The sequence below is a fragment of the Mus caroli genome, chromosome 15 (assembly GCF_900094665.2).
Source record: "Mus caroli chromosome 15, CAROLI_EIJ_v1.1, whole genome shotgun sequence".
NCBI lineage: Eukaryota > Metazoa > Chordata > Mammalia > Rodentia > Muridae > Mus > Mus caroli.
This window is the reverse complement of record NC_034584.1, coordinates 78,175,650-78,189,419: the sequence shown is the minus strand read 5'-3', so window position 1 is coordinate 78,189,419 and position 13,770 is coordinate 78,175,650. Positions and strand designations below refer to the sequence as shown.

The 13,770-nt window shown below is 49.9% G+C and overlaps 1 protein-coding gene across 2 annotated transcripts in view; it reads right to left on the bottom strand.

Moving 5' to 3' along the window:
• Window positions 1-1,270: 1,270 nt before the first annotated feature.
• The window catches only part of Pnpla3 (patatin like phospholipase domain containing 3), a 21,137-nt gene continuing 8,637 nt past the window's right edge, over window positions 1,271-13,770 (bottom strand). The window contains exons 5-9 of one of the 2 annotated variants that reach the window (XM_021183805.2): window positions 13,296-13,356; window positions 10,855-11,019; window positions 9,201-9,333; window positions 4,391-4,495; window positions 1,271-2,721 (exon numbers count right to left, since the gene is read on the bottom strand). In XM_021183805.2, the coding sequence (XP_021039464.1) occupies window positions 2,631-2,721; window positions 4,391-4,495; window positions 9,201-9,333; window positions 10,855-11,019; window positions 13,296-13,356 (555 nt within the window). In that variant the 3' untranslated portion in view covers window positions 1,271-2,630. Of the gene's footprint in view, window positions 2,722-4,386; window positions 4,496-9,200; window positions 9,334-10,854; window positions 11,020-13,295; window positions 13,357-13,770 lie in introns of those variants that run through there. The other variant, XM_021183806.2, reaches the window with a different exon arrangement.

Below are 13,770 nucleotides of genomic sequence, written 5' to 3'. Positions count from 1 at the left end.
GCAGAAGTTATATGGACAACAGCCTCCAGCAGTCCAGGAAGTTATCTGTCCTGGGGCAAGTGGGACTTACAGGTTAGAGGCTTTTTTTATATAGGTCTCTTAAGCACAGTAATTTAAACTTAAAACATACCTTTAGCCCTCATATGTTCTCCCTGTTAGATTATTTAAAAAGCAGTTGTAGAGGGAGAGAAGACAGAGCAAGCCTTGGTCTGACCTTAGGTAGGATCATGTTTATTAACAATGAGGGAGCGCTTTGTCACCCACACATACAGGTGTCCAAAATGGCCACAGGTGAAGCCCCCTATAGAGGTAGAAATGACTTACTAGTACACAAGGGGAGGCTGGGAAATGTAGTCCATCAGAGGGGGAGCTGGGAAGTGTAGTTCTTCATCAGTAAACTATCCCTGCCCTACCCCCTTGTTGGTGTTACACTGGGGAAAATTGAAGCCTTGAACACTCTGCCCATGATCCAAGCTTGTGTTCGGGTTATCCCTGTGTGTTAGATACCTGAGTGCTCCTGTCATCTTTAAGGCTGGCCTCACCTGTGGCCAGAGAGAGTCACATGCGCACCCAGCCTTTTGTCACAGTTATTTGCTCCAGATTTTTCCCTCAGTGGTTCTGGAGACTATACCATTGTCCTTTCCCAACGCTTCCTAAAAATGCACATTCCAAGCTGATGTGGGTGTGTGTGAACCTGGCACTGGGAAGGCTGAGGCAGGAGAATGGAAAAAACAGGTGAGCCTGAACTACATAGTTCCAGACCAGCCTGGGCTATACAGCACCAACCCAGTCATTTTGCAGTGTGGAGGACATTCAGCCTGCACGCCTACAGGGAAGGACACAAACTTATAGAGGAAGCTGTCCCACAGGCCCTTTTAGTTGTAGGAGAGGCAGAAGAGACAGAGAATACATTTTTCTAAAAAATCACATTTATTTGTTTTTTGTTCCCCACATTTATTATGAACCCTTTTCCCTTAAACAGTTGTGGTTATTTTTGGTGTATCCATTCAATCCTTCTGCTGTTCAACTAGTTTGCATACTCATTTACATAAATTCATCCACACCTGCTTTTACACAAATGAACCAGCCTTGCTAAGGGGCTTACCAGTCAAGACATTGCTCCCTGCTGGTCACTGTCTGACTTGGGTGTTCCTGAGAATGGAGAGACTCCAAACCAGTGGGAGTTTTTTCTGATAGGGTGGCAGGAATATTCTCTACTGATGAGAAACTTCCAGAAAGGGGCAGCTCAAAGCAAGGCAGACGTTTCTGCCTTTTTTTTTTTTTTTTTTTTTTGAGGCAGGGTCTCATGTAGTCAGAGCTAACCTCCAACACCCTAAGTAGCCAAGGAAGACCTTGAACTTATGATCCTCTTGCCTCTACTGCTTGAGTGTTGGGATTACAGGCCGATGTCACTGCCTGTCACTCCACAGTTTATAAGGTGCTGAGATTGGACTCAGGGCTCCAAGCCTAGAGAAGTCCTCTAACAACTGAGCTGCACCCTAGTTCCTGGTTTCTTTCCTTGGGACAGTCTTATCTTCTGTGTAGCCAAGACACTTTGTCTGTAGAACCACATTCTCTCCCCCAGAGTCCTTTCTTATCTCACCTGGATCAACCATGCTGAGATTATGTGATTCCTCCTGACGTGCTTGCATGAGCCTGGAGCTCACTAGGCCTCTAGGAGACTCGGGCATGGGAGACACACACCTTCACTGTCTACACGTAGGAGTATGGGCAGCACCTGGTTTCTTTTGTTTGCTTGTTTACGTTCTAAAGTCTGAATTACAGGAAACACACACCACACCCACAGCTGTATAGTACACCTGAGAGAAGTGGGTACTTATTCCCATTAAGGCTGCTGGTAGTAGATGGGGAAGGAGAGAGGTGGTCATGGCTGACTATACAAAGATTTGGAGCCAGTGGAGAAAGCAAGCAAGTTGAGGTTGAGGAGGCAGAGGTCCGATGCTCTCCCTACCTAATTCTAGCCCCACTTAACTGATCATACGTGTAGTTCACCATGCATTCCCTGGTGTGTTTATATAAAATACTTTATAAACTAGTAAGAGCCAAAGGTGTCTTTGAAAGTAATAAGTTATCTGGCAGGCCCTTTTCAGAGACAGCCACGGCCCATCCCATCACACTTCCTAAACAGTTGCCTTCGGAGATTGCCCGGTTTGGATTCCCGTTTCCGAACACTGATGCCCTTGGGCTCCCCACTGACTCACAGGCTGAGAGACGGTTTGACACCCTCTCTGCGATAGCCCTTAAGCACCAGACTCCACCCAGACCAAAAGTAGCTTTCTAAACACCAAAGTATTGTCTTTGGTTTCTATGGACTACCACTTTAGCCCAGATCCTGTGATCCTGGGGTCACAGGCAATGAGGTCACCACCCAGCACCAGGGGGCAGCTGTACAGAGAAACTTCCTAGCTGCCTCCAAAAGTAACAGAACCCTTCCCAAGAGGGACAGACAGTAGAGCACCCCTCACCCACCCATCATCCAGACACTGTTGCTCCAGATAAAAGGTCAAGCTGGACTGGGGGTGGAAGGCAGGGTGCCCTCAGCTTTGGCCTCTCCTGGACCAACCATGAGAAGAATGTCCAAGTTCACTGGAAGCAGGGAGAGCAGCAATTTACAAACCAGCAGAGTTGCCTTGAGGCTTGTGGAGAGATGGGCGATGTCCATGCTTGAGCATTCGATGGTCGTCCTTGGATGCTCGGGACCTGAAAGGAAAAAAAGGAAGTAAGATTGCAGGCTCTCAGGTCTTCAGTATTGTAGGAACGTGATAGATGTCAGAATCCAGACTCTGCTCAGGTCTCCTCACCGACACTGACAGGCATCTCATAATACTTTACCCCAGAAGTGAGTCTGTCAGCATCGAAGGGGTTTACATCCTGCTCCCCACCCCCCTGCCTGCCTTGAGCCTAGCTGTAGGCTCTTGAGGTCAACCTCCCTCAGCCTCAAAAGCTCTAAAGAGAGAGTCCCTCCTCTGCTGTGTGGGCTCAGAATCTCTTCAAAGACCCCACCCTACTTCTATCTACGATGCCGGGGCCTGAACTCTCTGGTAGCCCCGACTATGCTGCTGTCCCTCTGTCTGTCTGTCCATAGCATTAAAAACTCCTCCAATCAACTTGATAGACCACTTACTCCCCAGGAATTTCTCTCAGAGTTCCCTAGAACTCCACACCTCACCCCAAACCTAATAGATACCTATAGAGAGAATATGTTGTGGCTTATATAGATGCATCATCTGTCAATTAAAAAATAAAAAAAACACACCGGGCGTGGTGGCACACGCCTTTAATCCCAGCACTCGGGAGGCAGAGGCAGGCGGATTTCTGAGTTCGAGGCCAGCCTGGTTTACATAGTGAGTTCCAGGACAGCCAGGGCGATACAGAGAAACCCTGTCTCGAAAAACCAAAAATAAATAAATAAATAAAATAAAAAAGTTTAAAAAACCCATGGCCTATAGGAAAAGGTGGAATAGAAGGTGGAACATCCAGGAGGCAGAAAGAATTATGGAAGATTCATCCGGTACCGGAAGATGGACTCATGGTACCTGAGCACAGGTCACCAGCCATGTGGCAGGATGGAAGTTAAAATTAATGAGCTATCATAAGTTATGAGCTAGTCTGAGAAGAGCCTAGATATATGGCCAAGGTATTTGTAACTATATTTTGGGTCTCAGTCTTATTTCTGGGAGCATGGGGCTGAAAGGAAGAACCAGTTGTAACTTCTACAGATGCCAGAGAGGGTGGAACCAGGCAGGGGTGCAGCCCAGAGCCACAGCTTCCTCCTGCCTTCAGTGCTGAGGTGACAGTCCCATCCCCCTAAGGCCTTCTCCACCACCTGAACACCCACAGCTTCACCCACCAGTAAGCCCTCACCTGGGCCATGGGTCCCCACCCCCCAGCACCATGTTCCTTGTCACCTGCTTGACACTGAGTCAAACATTGCTAGAATGTTTGCAAACAGCCTGAGCACAAAACCTCGCAGTGGTTCTGGCAGAAGAGGCATGCTGAAGAGACAGCTGTGCCTTCCCTTTGGCTTTCAGCCCTTTGATACAATGGAGGCCAAGGAATTGGAATTGTCCCAGGAATCTCATGCTAGGGAGAGAAAGAAGGAACCTTGAAGCCCAGACTATGGTGGGCAGGACCACGCCCTGATTCAGACTGTTTATGTGTACCTCTGTTTAAACTTAAGCCTCCTGTTGGTATCCTAAAGATTAACTGGGGGTGGGGCTGCTACCGGTTTCTTTAATGGCATGCTGGGGACAGGCTGCTGAGCCTGGCTTGTTAAGGCTGTCACCACCCAAGCTCTTACCCTAAGAGTTCTGGGAACAACAGGGAGGGATATCTATCTGGCCCACACACCCTGGGCCCAAGTATTTACCTGGTGGAGGGGAGCAGGCACATCGTCATTCGGGCACAAACCTGGGATGTTGCCCATTGTAGCCACTGGATATCATCCTGGATATCAGGGAGCCATGTCACCAGCCTGTGGGAAGGAAGCCAAGGACACTATTGGCTTACAAGTGATTCTGGTTTCCTCCCAGGAACCTAACAACAGAGACCTAGCAACAGCTTAGGTCATCACCTGCCTCCATTGCTACCTGAGCTGCCACCAGGTGTGGGTGGCCTGGGAGCTTGTAAGAGGACCTTGTAAGAGGACCATGTTACCCTGGTCCCCTTCTCTCTCTCCCCTTTCTTATTCTCTCTCTCTCTCTCTCTCTCTCTCTGTCCCCACGTGTTCCCTGCCAGCCTCCCTGTCTCTGTCTCCCCTCCCTTGCCCCACAATAGACCTCCCTTATACCAGCCAGGTCTGTTACATGGTGGGATTTCTCAGGGAGACACCTTGGCATGGGCCCTCCAGGAATCCCTTTAATCCTGCGTTATATTTCATAACAGACACCATGCATGTGTACTTCACGTGAAACACAGGTGCACATATATGTACATGTGTACAAATATCACATGGACACAAGGGTTTACTGTAAAGATTAAACCAGAAAAAAAAAAAAAAGAGGTCAATAAAAAGCAGCCAACACTGCAATAGAAAGCAGTCCCGGGGCTGGAGAGATGGCTCAGCCGCTAAGAGCACCGGCTGCTTTTTCAGAGGTTCTAAGTTCAAATCCCAGCAACCAAGTGATGGCTCACAACCAACTAGAATGGGATCCCCTGTCCACTTCTGGTGTGTTTGAAGACAGCAACAGTGCACTCATAAAATAAATAAATCTTTTTTTTTTTTTTAAAGCAGCCCCAACCGTGACCTTCAACCAAGTGAGCTGCCTGTATCACCTCTAACCACAATCTGATACCTTCCCTAAGGCATATGTGGGAGGGACATTGTCACAACAGCGAACCTCTGAGACTATCTCTAAAGCACACAGGCCATTTAAGGTTCCAGAAAGCTCCTGGGAATGAACGGGAAAGGCAGCAGCATGGGGTCGGTCTACCTAATTTCTTAAGGGTTGAGGGCAAGTGCTGGCCGAGGCCTAGGCTCCATAGAAGCCAGCGGTGCAGGGCCACTAGGAATCCAACTGGAGCCACCGGGGCCAAAACCCTCTGTAGACTCTGGCAAGAGGTAAATTGCTGGTAAGAACCTCCCTTGAGCAGGAGTCTGACTCCAGAGGGGTGACAGACTGGAAGTTTGGGAACACCGGTAAGATGGTATGGGCCAAGAGACCCAACCCCCTTTCTCTTCTGACCAGGAGCCCACGCTTGCAAAAGCCCATCTAAAACACTGGATAAAGTCAGCTCCCAGTTCCAGATTCCAAAGTAACCGCTGGACCTAAAGACCCACCTACAGGGCCCCAAACTTACCAAATACATAACCATCACTTCACGACTCCCCTCCCCCACCCCCCCAGCAGCCTCTACTGGAGCTCAGCCCGGCAACTTCTACAACTTTGCTGACCCCTTCCTGTGACATCGGTGAACCCACCCAGAGCTGCCCCAATAAACCCCGACTTTTTACAACAACTTCGACTTAATTTGATTTATCATGACTTAATTCGATTTATCATGTCGGTGGGGAAGCTGTTGAAGGGGAACACTGGATCAGTAAAGCTGCCCCAGGGTTTGGATGGAGAAACTAAAGGTTGGGCCTGTGCAATGCGCTAAGATACAAATTCGGGGACGATAAGCCTAGCTTGCTGCACCTCCTATCCAGAGGTGCTCCCTTGCTAAGGGAGCACAGTGAGGGGGAGCAGGGAGGACAGAGTCTCTCTCCACAGGCTGCCTAGACCTCCTGGGCTTCCCCCCTAAGCAGCTGAGCGGGCTGCAACTGTGAACTACTGACCTGGCTATGAGATCCCATAGCCTCAGCCAGAGAGGAGGGAGCCAGACACCGCAAAGCACTGGTACTACAGTCAAACTCGACCTTGTGTCTAATCCTCCAGGAAGGACAAGGAGGAAGCGCACCCCACTCCCCCTCACAAGGGGGGAACCCTTCTTCCTGCAGAAGCAGGCTGACTCAGCACTACTCCCTGCCTGGGAGCTAGGCTGATGCCCCTAATACAAGACCATGAGTGGGATGGGGGAGGGGTGAGTCAAGCCCTACACCCTGCATGCAGGGGAGAGGTCCGACCTGAGTTGAAGGTCAGTCTGGTCTACACAGTAAGTTCTAGGCCAGCTTGGGCTACAGAACTAGAATTCTGTCTCAGAAGTACATACACAGGAGGCAGAGATGGTTCACAGGGTAACGACGTTTTCTGCCCTGTCTCACAGCTTGAGTCTGATCTTTAGGACCCAGACAATGGAAGGAGAGGACCATCTCCTTCTGAGAGTTGTCCTCTGACCTCCACACATAGGCTGTGGCCCTGCTATAGCCAGGAAAGAAAGGCAGGACGGCAGGACACTCACCTAAGCACAGAGGTGCATATCTATTATCTTAGTGCTAGGAGGGTAAAGCAGGAGGATCTAGAAGTCAAGGCCAGCCTGTCTGCTCAAACAGCGCGTGCACACACACACAAAATCAATCAACCAGTCAGTGAACACAGACATAAATAAAAGTAAAAATATCCCTCAACATACAGACACACCCCCAATACCCTTCTCCCAACACCCACAAACCAAGCTGAGAATGCTCAAGTAAAGGAACCAGAAGAAAGGACCAGTCAGCGCGTAGCTCACTCATGCTGCTAATGTTAAAACCCTGGAGGGTAGAACTGGAGGGTAAAGCTGAGAAGACTTCAGATTGGAGGCAAAAAGCCAAAGGGCTGAAATATGTAAGAAAGAGAAGTTTCCCTGCCAGGCAGCGATGGTGCATTCCTTTAAGCCCAGCACTCAGATGCCAGAACCAGGTGGATCTCTGTGAGTCTAAGGCCAGCCTGGTCTACAGAGTTCCAGGCAAAGCATCTCACAAGAGTCTCAGGAAGAGAGGAGAAACAGCCACGGGAAAGATGAAACTACAGGCATTAATTACAGAAGGTCGTGTCCCCAAACCAGGCCAAACCAGGAGAGAGAGGGCCTTTGACTGAGGAAGTAGCAGTCTGTGGAAAGAAAGACCAAGAACCTACAGGCCACAGAAGAGGAGAGCAGGTGGAAGTCATGAATAAATAATCTTACGGAGCCCCAGCTAGGCTCTCAGAGGACAGACTGTGCCCACAGGCCTGCGAGCAGCCGCCCAGCAGCCAGTGCAGGAACAGGTGAGGCTCTGAGGAGGCTGGCAGGCTGCTGTTTCCGTGGGGATTTAGGAAGGCTTCGCTTCAGAAAAACAAGGGAGAGTGCCAAGAAAAAGAAACAGGGTGCAAAGAAATGGAAGGGCAGGGTTGGGTCATGTCCCTGAGGCATGGGCCCAGATTGGACAGGATAAGGACACCAGGAGTAGTCCAGGGCAGATGGTACATCTAGAACCTCTAGATAACACACCCTCCTCTTTCTTTCCCCTCTCCTCCTCCTCCTCCTCCTCCTCTTCCTCTCTCTCTCCTTTCCTCCCCTCTCCCTTCCTCTTTTTCTCTCCTTCCTTCCCTTCCTTCTTCTCCCTTCCTTCCTCTCCCTCCTTCCCTCCCTCCCACTCACTCCCTCTTGCCCTTTCTGTATTTTCCCCTCTCCCTCTCTCCTTCCCTCTCTTCTTCTCCCTCTCTCCTTCCCTCTCTTCTTCTCCCCCTCTCCTTTCTTCTCTCTCTTTCCCTCTTTTCCCTCTTTCCCTTCCTCTCTTTCTCCTTCCCTCCCTTCTCCTTCCTAATGGTAGCACAGGGATTGAACCATGCAAACTATCCACTGAGCTACGTCCCCAGACACATCTTAGTTACGAGACATGGTCTCTATACATAGCCCAAGCTGGCCTTGACTACCTCTGTGGCCCAGGATAGGTTTGAATTCCTGACTCTTCTGCCTCAGCCTCCATCCACAGTGCTGAGACCACAGGTGCGTGCCACCACACCCAGTGTAAAAGTCAAAAGCCTTCTGAGCATTGGTGTGATGCTCAAAACATGTCTGAGATGTTTACCTGTTTGAACTTGCTTAACAGGTAAGCCTGTGCAAATACCCCGAATTCCCAAGTAGCAACAACAAAACCAAACCCTCAGAAGTTTCCAACGAGGGAAGTCAACATGAAAATAAATACCCCTGCGAACTGGACACATGAGCCTGCTACTCCACACTCAGGACCTCACAGGCAATCTTATCTTCAATTTCTACAAAGGAAAGCTGGAGCCTACAGAGTCCAGCCCTTCATTAGTCCGGGGTCACACAGCTGTGGAAGGGATGCAGTCAGATGTTGAACCTGTTGTTCTGATGACTAAACTGAGCTGCTGCCCTGCTGTGCTATTTGAGAGGGAGCCTGCTCCCAAGTTCCAGGACCACCTCATTTCCGATTCTGACTCACAACCATGGCCAGAGGGGAATGGGTCTCTCAGCTCAGGACTGTGATTCTAAACACAGGTCCAAGGGACAGCAAAGACCTGTTTCTAGGCCTGACCTTCTAATTCACCAGCTCGGTAGCTACAGAGTGGTGGCTTCTACCTCTCACTTTTCCCAGGAGACCATGAATGGCTGGGACCAGATGCTAGTTAAAAAGCCATAGCTAGTAGCTCTATTGAGTCTCCAGATAGCTTCAGAGCATACACCATGTTGCAGGTAACCATGGCTCGAGGAAGGAGAGCCTCTCCCAGGGGCTCCATCTTGTGGCCTGCGGCCAGCCTGGGCTAAAGCCTCTATCATCAGCTCCCTGAACGATCACACCATGCCTTGATGCTCACCTGTGGACTGCAGCGATCGCCGACTCCACGGGCAGACTGCAGGGCAGCATGATGTAGGACAGGATCCTGACGGGCAGGAGGTTGCAGACTTTGCTCAGGTAGCCCTCCCTGTCCTTAATCGCTTCACTCAGAGCTGGAAAAAAAAAAAAAAGGCAGTTTGGAACCACAAGTCCGAATGGCTCCTGAGAACACCAGGGTTCAAGCCCCTCGAGCAGATGGGCTTTGAAATAAATACAGGAAGCTTGGAGCCAATGGGCGGGCAGCTGGGGCTTGTGAGTTGTTTCTCCCACAGTGAGGGTGATGAGGTCCAACTCAAGCCAGGTGTGGTGGTTCTAATCCCAGCACTTGGGAACCTTGTGACCAGTGTGAGCTACACGGTGAGACTCTCCCCCCTCCCCGCTCCCCGATCCTGGCACACGTTTAAGTCTATGACTCCTCAGTGTTTCCAGATAAGTTTGAGGGAGCACACAGCTTCCCTGACAACACCCGCACTCCTCAGCTGGCTCACTCTTCCCCTGATGACCTCCGGATACCTCCCATTGAACAGCTACTGCCTGGAGGGCAGACACTGGGTCCCATTCATGGCTGAGCCTGTCCTGGGCCAAGCAGGAAGCTGGTTTGTGGACTAGTCTGTCTGACTTGGTGGATCAGACCACTGTCACACCGTTACCCAGCCACTTCTATAACCAACAAACACGGTCTCCTCACAGACTTGGATGCTGGAAGGCCAAGTGTTAAGGTGCCAGCAGTCACTGGTGTCTGGTGGAGGCCCTGGTCACAGATTGCATCTCTGTGGGCTGAAGGACTAGAGAATATCTACTGATCCTCTCTTTCTTTCTTTCTTTCTTTCTTTCTTTCTTTCTTTCTTTCTTTCTTTCTTTCTTCCTTTCTTCCTTTCTTCCTTTCTTTCCCTCTCTCTCTCTCTCTCTATTTCCTTCTTTCTTTCTTTTTTTTTTTTGAGACAGGGTTTCTCTGTGTAGCCCTGGCTGTCCTGAAACTCACTTTGTAGACCATGTTGGCCTTGAACTCATAAATCCGCCTGCCTCTGCCTTCCAAGTGCTGGGATTAAAGGCATGTGCCACCACTGCCTGGCTTCTTTCTTTCTTTCTTTCTTTCTTTCTTTCTTAAGACAGGCTTTCTCTATATAACTCTGGCTGTCCCAGAACTCATCCCATAGAGCAGGCTGGCCTTGAACTCAGAGATTCCCCTGCCTCTGCCTCCCAGGCGCTGGGACTAAAAGTGTGCGCCACCACCGCCTGGATGGGTTGCTCTTTACTGCACCAATCTCATTTGGAAAGGCCTTGCCCTCAGGAGTTGTTCCAATGTTTGCCTACCTCCCAACATCATCCCCTTGGGGGCTTGGATTTCAGTATGAGAATTATTTTTGTTCCTGAGATAGGAGTTCATGTAGCCCAGGCTGACCATCAGAATTCACTATGTAGCTGAGGCTTGCCTTGGACCCCTGTCTTCACCTCCTAAGGACACCCCCCCCCAATTCTGCTGTCAGTGCAGGAATTTCGAGGGACACAGACATTTAGAACATTTAGAATCTACTTAACAGTCAATGAGATAAAATACAGGACAAACAGCAGGTGGCCCAGTCCCTTGCACTGGCTGGCATGCCCTGAGCTCATCCTGCCCAGAATAGCAGTACCTGTGCTGAGCTCGGGGGACAGCGTCTCCCAGATGTTCTCATCTGTAAAGCATAGGCTGACTGGCACCTTGTCTCCCACAAGTTTGCCATTTTCCAAGCAGGCTTCTGGCGCCGCCATCTCCTCCAAGGACAGACTCAGGCTGCGCTGTGGCCCATTATAGATGCCTGCAGAGAACACAGAGATACCCGTGAAGGGAAAGATAGATGGGAGACAGTGTGGGAAGGTGAGCCAACACAGCGCTTCACACTTGCTATAATCCCATGCAGGGTGTGGGTTAAGGGTTTCACCTTGGACCCCAGAGCTGGCTCTGCCATGTAATGGCTGTGTGACTCTGAACGAGCAACTGTGCTTGGGCTTCCTTAGCAGAACAGAGAGGATGAGGAGTGCGGTGTGTGCAGTCGGGCAGAGATGGGGGTGTGGTTTGTGGTTCCTCCCCAGATTGCTAGCGCACTCTCTAGCTGTGTGGGAGTCTCTCTGCAACCGTTCATAAGCTTTAAAGGAAAATACTACAGTGAACCAATAACTCTCCTCTCACAGGATGAGCACAAACTCCAGGCCTCGAACAACAGCAGCAGTCAGTGGCCATTCAACGGGTACTGGAATCAGCAGGTCGACTTGTGTGGTGGTTTGAATAGGAATGGCCCCCATAGACTCAGGTGTTTGACACTAGTGTGGCCTTGTTGGAGTAGGAGTGCCCTTTTTACAGGAAGTATGTCATTGCAGAGGTGGGCTTTGAGGTCATATATGCTCAAGCAATGCAATGCCCAGTGTGACAGTCTCTCCTTGCTGCCTGGTGATCCAGATGTAGAACCCTCCTCTCCATCTCCAGCACCATGTCTGCCTGGACAGTGGCCATGCTTCCTGCCATGTCATAATGGACTGTGGATCTCTGAACTATAAGCCAATTCAGAAAACCAGAATGTTTTCCGAAGGAAGTTAAATGTTTTCCTTCATGAAACTTGCGATGGTCACGGTGTTTCTTCACAGCAATAAAACACCAACTAAGACAACTGTCAGCTGAGGACTCACAAGCACGGGATGCTCGTTCAAAGTCACACAGCCATTACTTGGCAGAGCCAGCTCTGGGGTCCAAGATAAAACCCTCTGTCGTTGGCTGTCAAGCACCAAGAGGCCGGCAGAGACACATCCAATTCCCATCTGGTTTTCTCTCTTTGACTTTGTCTTTTTTCTTCTCTTGTGCTTTCTGTTTCTTTCCTTTGAGCCAAGGTCTCACTATATAGCTCAGGCTGGCTCTAAGGCTGCAAAGGCTCCTGCCATGACCCTGTGGTGATCTGGTTCAGCATACAGGAAAGCTTTCTGTAACGAATGCACATCTGTCCTTACAAAAGTATCTTCTCCTCTGTCTCCATAATGTGCTTCTAGCCACACATGCTGGGCAAATGTTCTACTAATCCTCTTTTTGTTTACTTCTCCTTTCCCTCTTTTTCTTCTCTTCCTTTCTTTTCCTGATGGGCCTGAGGACTGAACCCAGGGCCTTCTATATACTAGGCACACACACTAGCACTATCACTAAGCTATAGCCCTAGCCTTGTATGTATATGGCTATATATATATATATATATACATACATACACAACACACACAAATATATAACACACATACATACATGCACATATATATATATATAACACACACGTACATAGACGCACACACACACACANATATATATATATATATATATATATATATATATACACACACACNCACACACATACACACAAAGTCTCGCTAAGTAGCTCACCCCCACCCCCACCCCCCACATTGCAAAGTAGCCCAGGCTGACAACCAAGCTAGGTCTTGAACTGCAATCCTCCTGCCTCAGCCTCCCCAGTACCTGAGACGATAGGACCATGCTACCAGGCTCAGCTTATGACATGGGCATGTTTTAAGAAGGGCTAGCTTTCCTCACCGTGTGATTATAGGATGTGCCTGTGTAAACTGAGACAGTCATGATATCAAAATGCCATCCCACTGTGTAACTACGTATGCACAGCGCAACCAGGTTGCCAGGTGAGCTTGGATGACTCAGGGCCTGCTGGGAAGAAGTCTCGTCTGGGTGGAACCCACATTTGGCTAGGGAGCAGATTTTGACACCCTAATCTGGAAACTGCCCTGAACCCTGTCAAAGAGCTCATTATGCTAAGGGCTCGCAAAAGAGCTCAAAGAAAGAGAAGCAAGTTGCCTGCAGGGGATGCGGTGGGGGACACAGTGCTCTCAGGCTTCCCAGGTTAAAATCCCAGCTCTGTATCATGATGGCTGCCCCTGCCCTGCTGGCCTCTCCTCCCCAGTCATCTATAACATGGGCAAAGGTTTCCTATTCCACAGAGCTGAGAAGCAGGTGAAGTGAGGCTCTGGGAAGGCCACAAGTCTAGATGACAGAACTGAAAGACTCTGTAGTAACCCTCCAGCCAGGACCTACCATTCTCCTCCAGGAACCGGAAGGCATCCAGGTACCCTTGATAGCACAGCTCTCCCATCACCTGTGAGTGAGCAAATTGGGCAGGTGAACCACTGGGGCTGCAACTGCCATGCCCTCTGAGGACCTAGGACATCCAAGACTTGGAGGCCCCCTGAGAGGGTCCACTTAATTCTGTGCTTCCCCAGGTCTCAGCTCCAATGTCTTCTCTACAGACACTCTGCCAGCAGAAGCAGTGTTTCATGCAGCCTCGGCCTGGGGCTAAGCCTCGTCACTGTAGCCAACAAAGTACTACCCTGTCCCTGGCCAATCATCATTGAGCATCATGATTGGTGAGCAACTCCGGTACAGGTGGCCAGGTTCTCTCAATAGCTCTGTGGAGACACGGTCGCTGCACTAAAAGACCCATTAAAAAAGGAAACCAGCCGGGCGTGGTGGCGCACGCCTTTAATCCCAGCACTCGGGAGGCAGAGGCAGG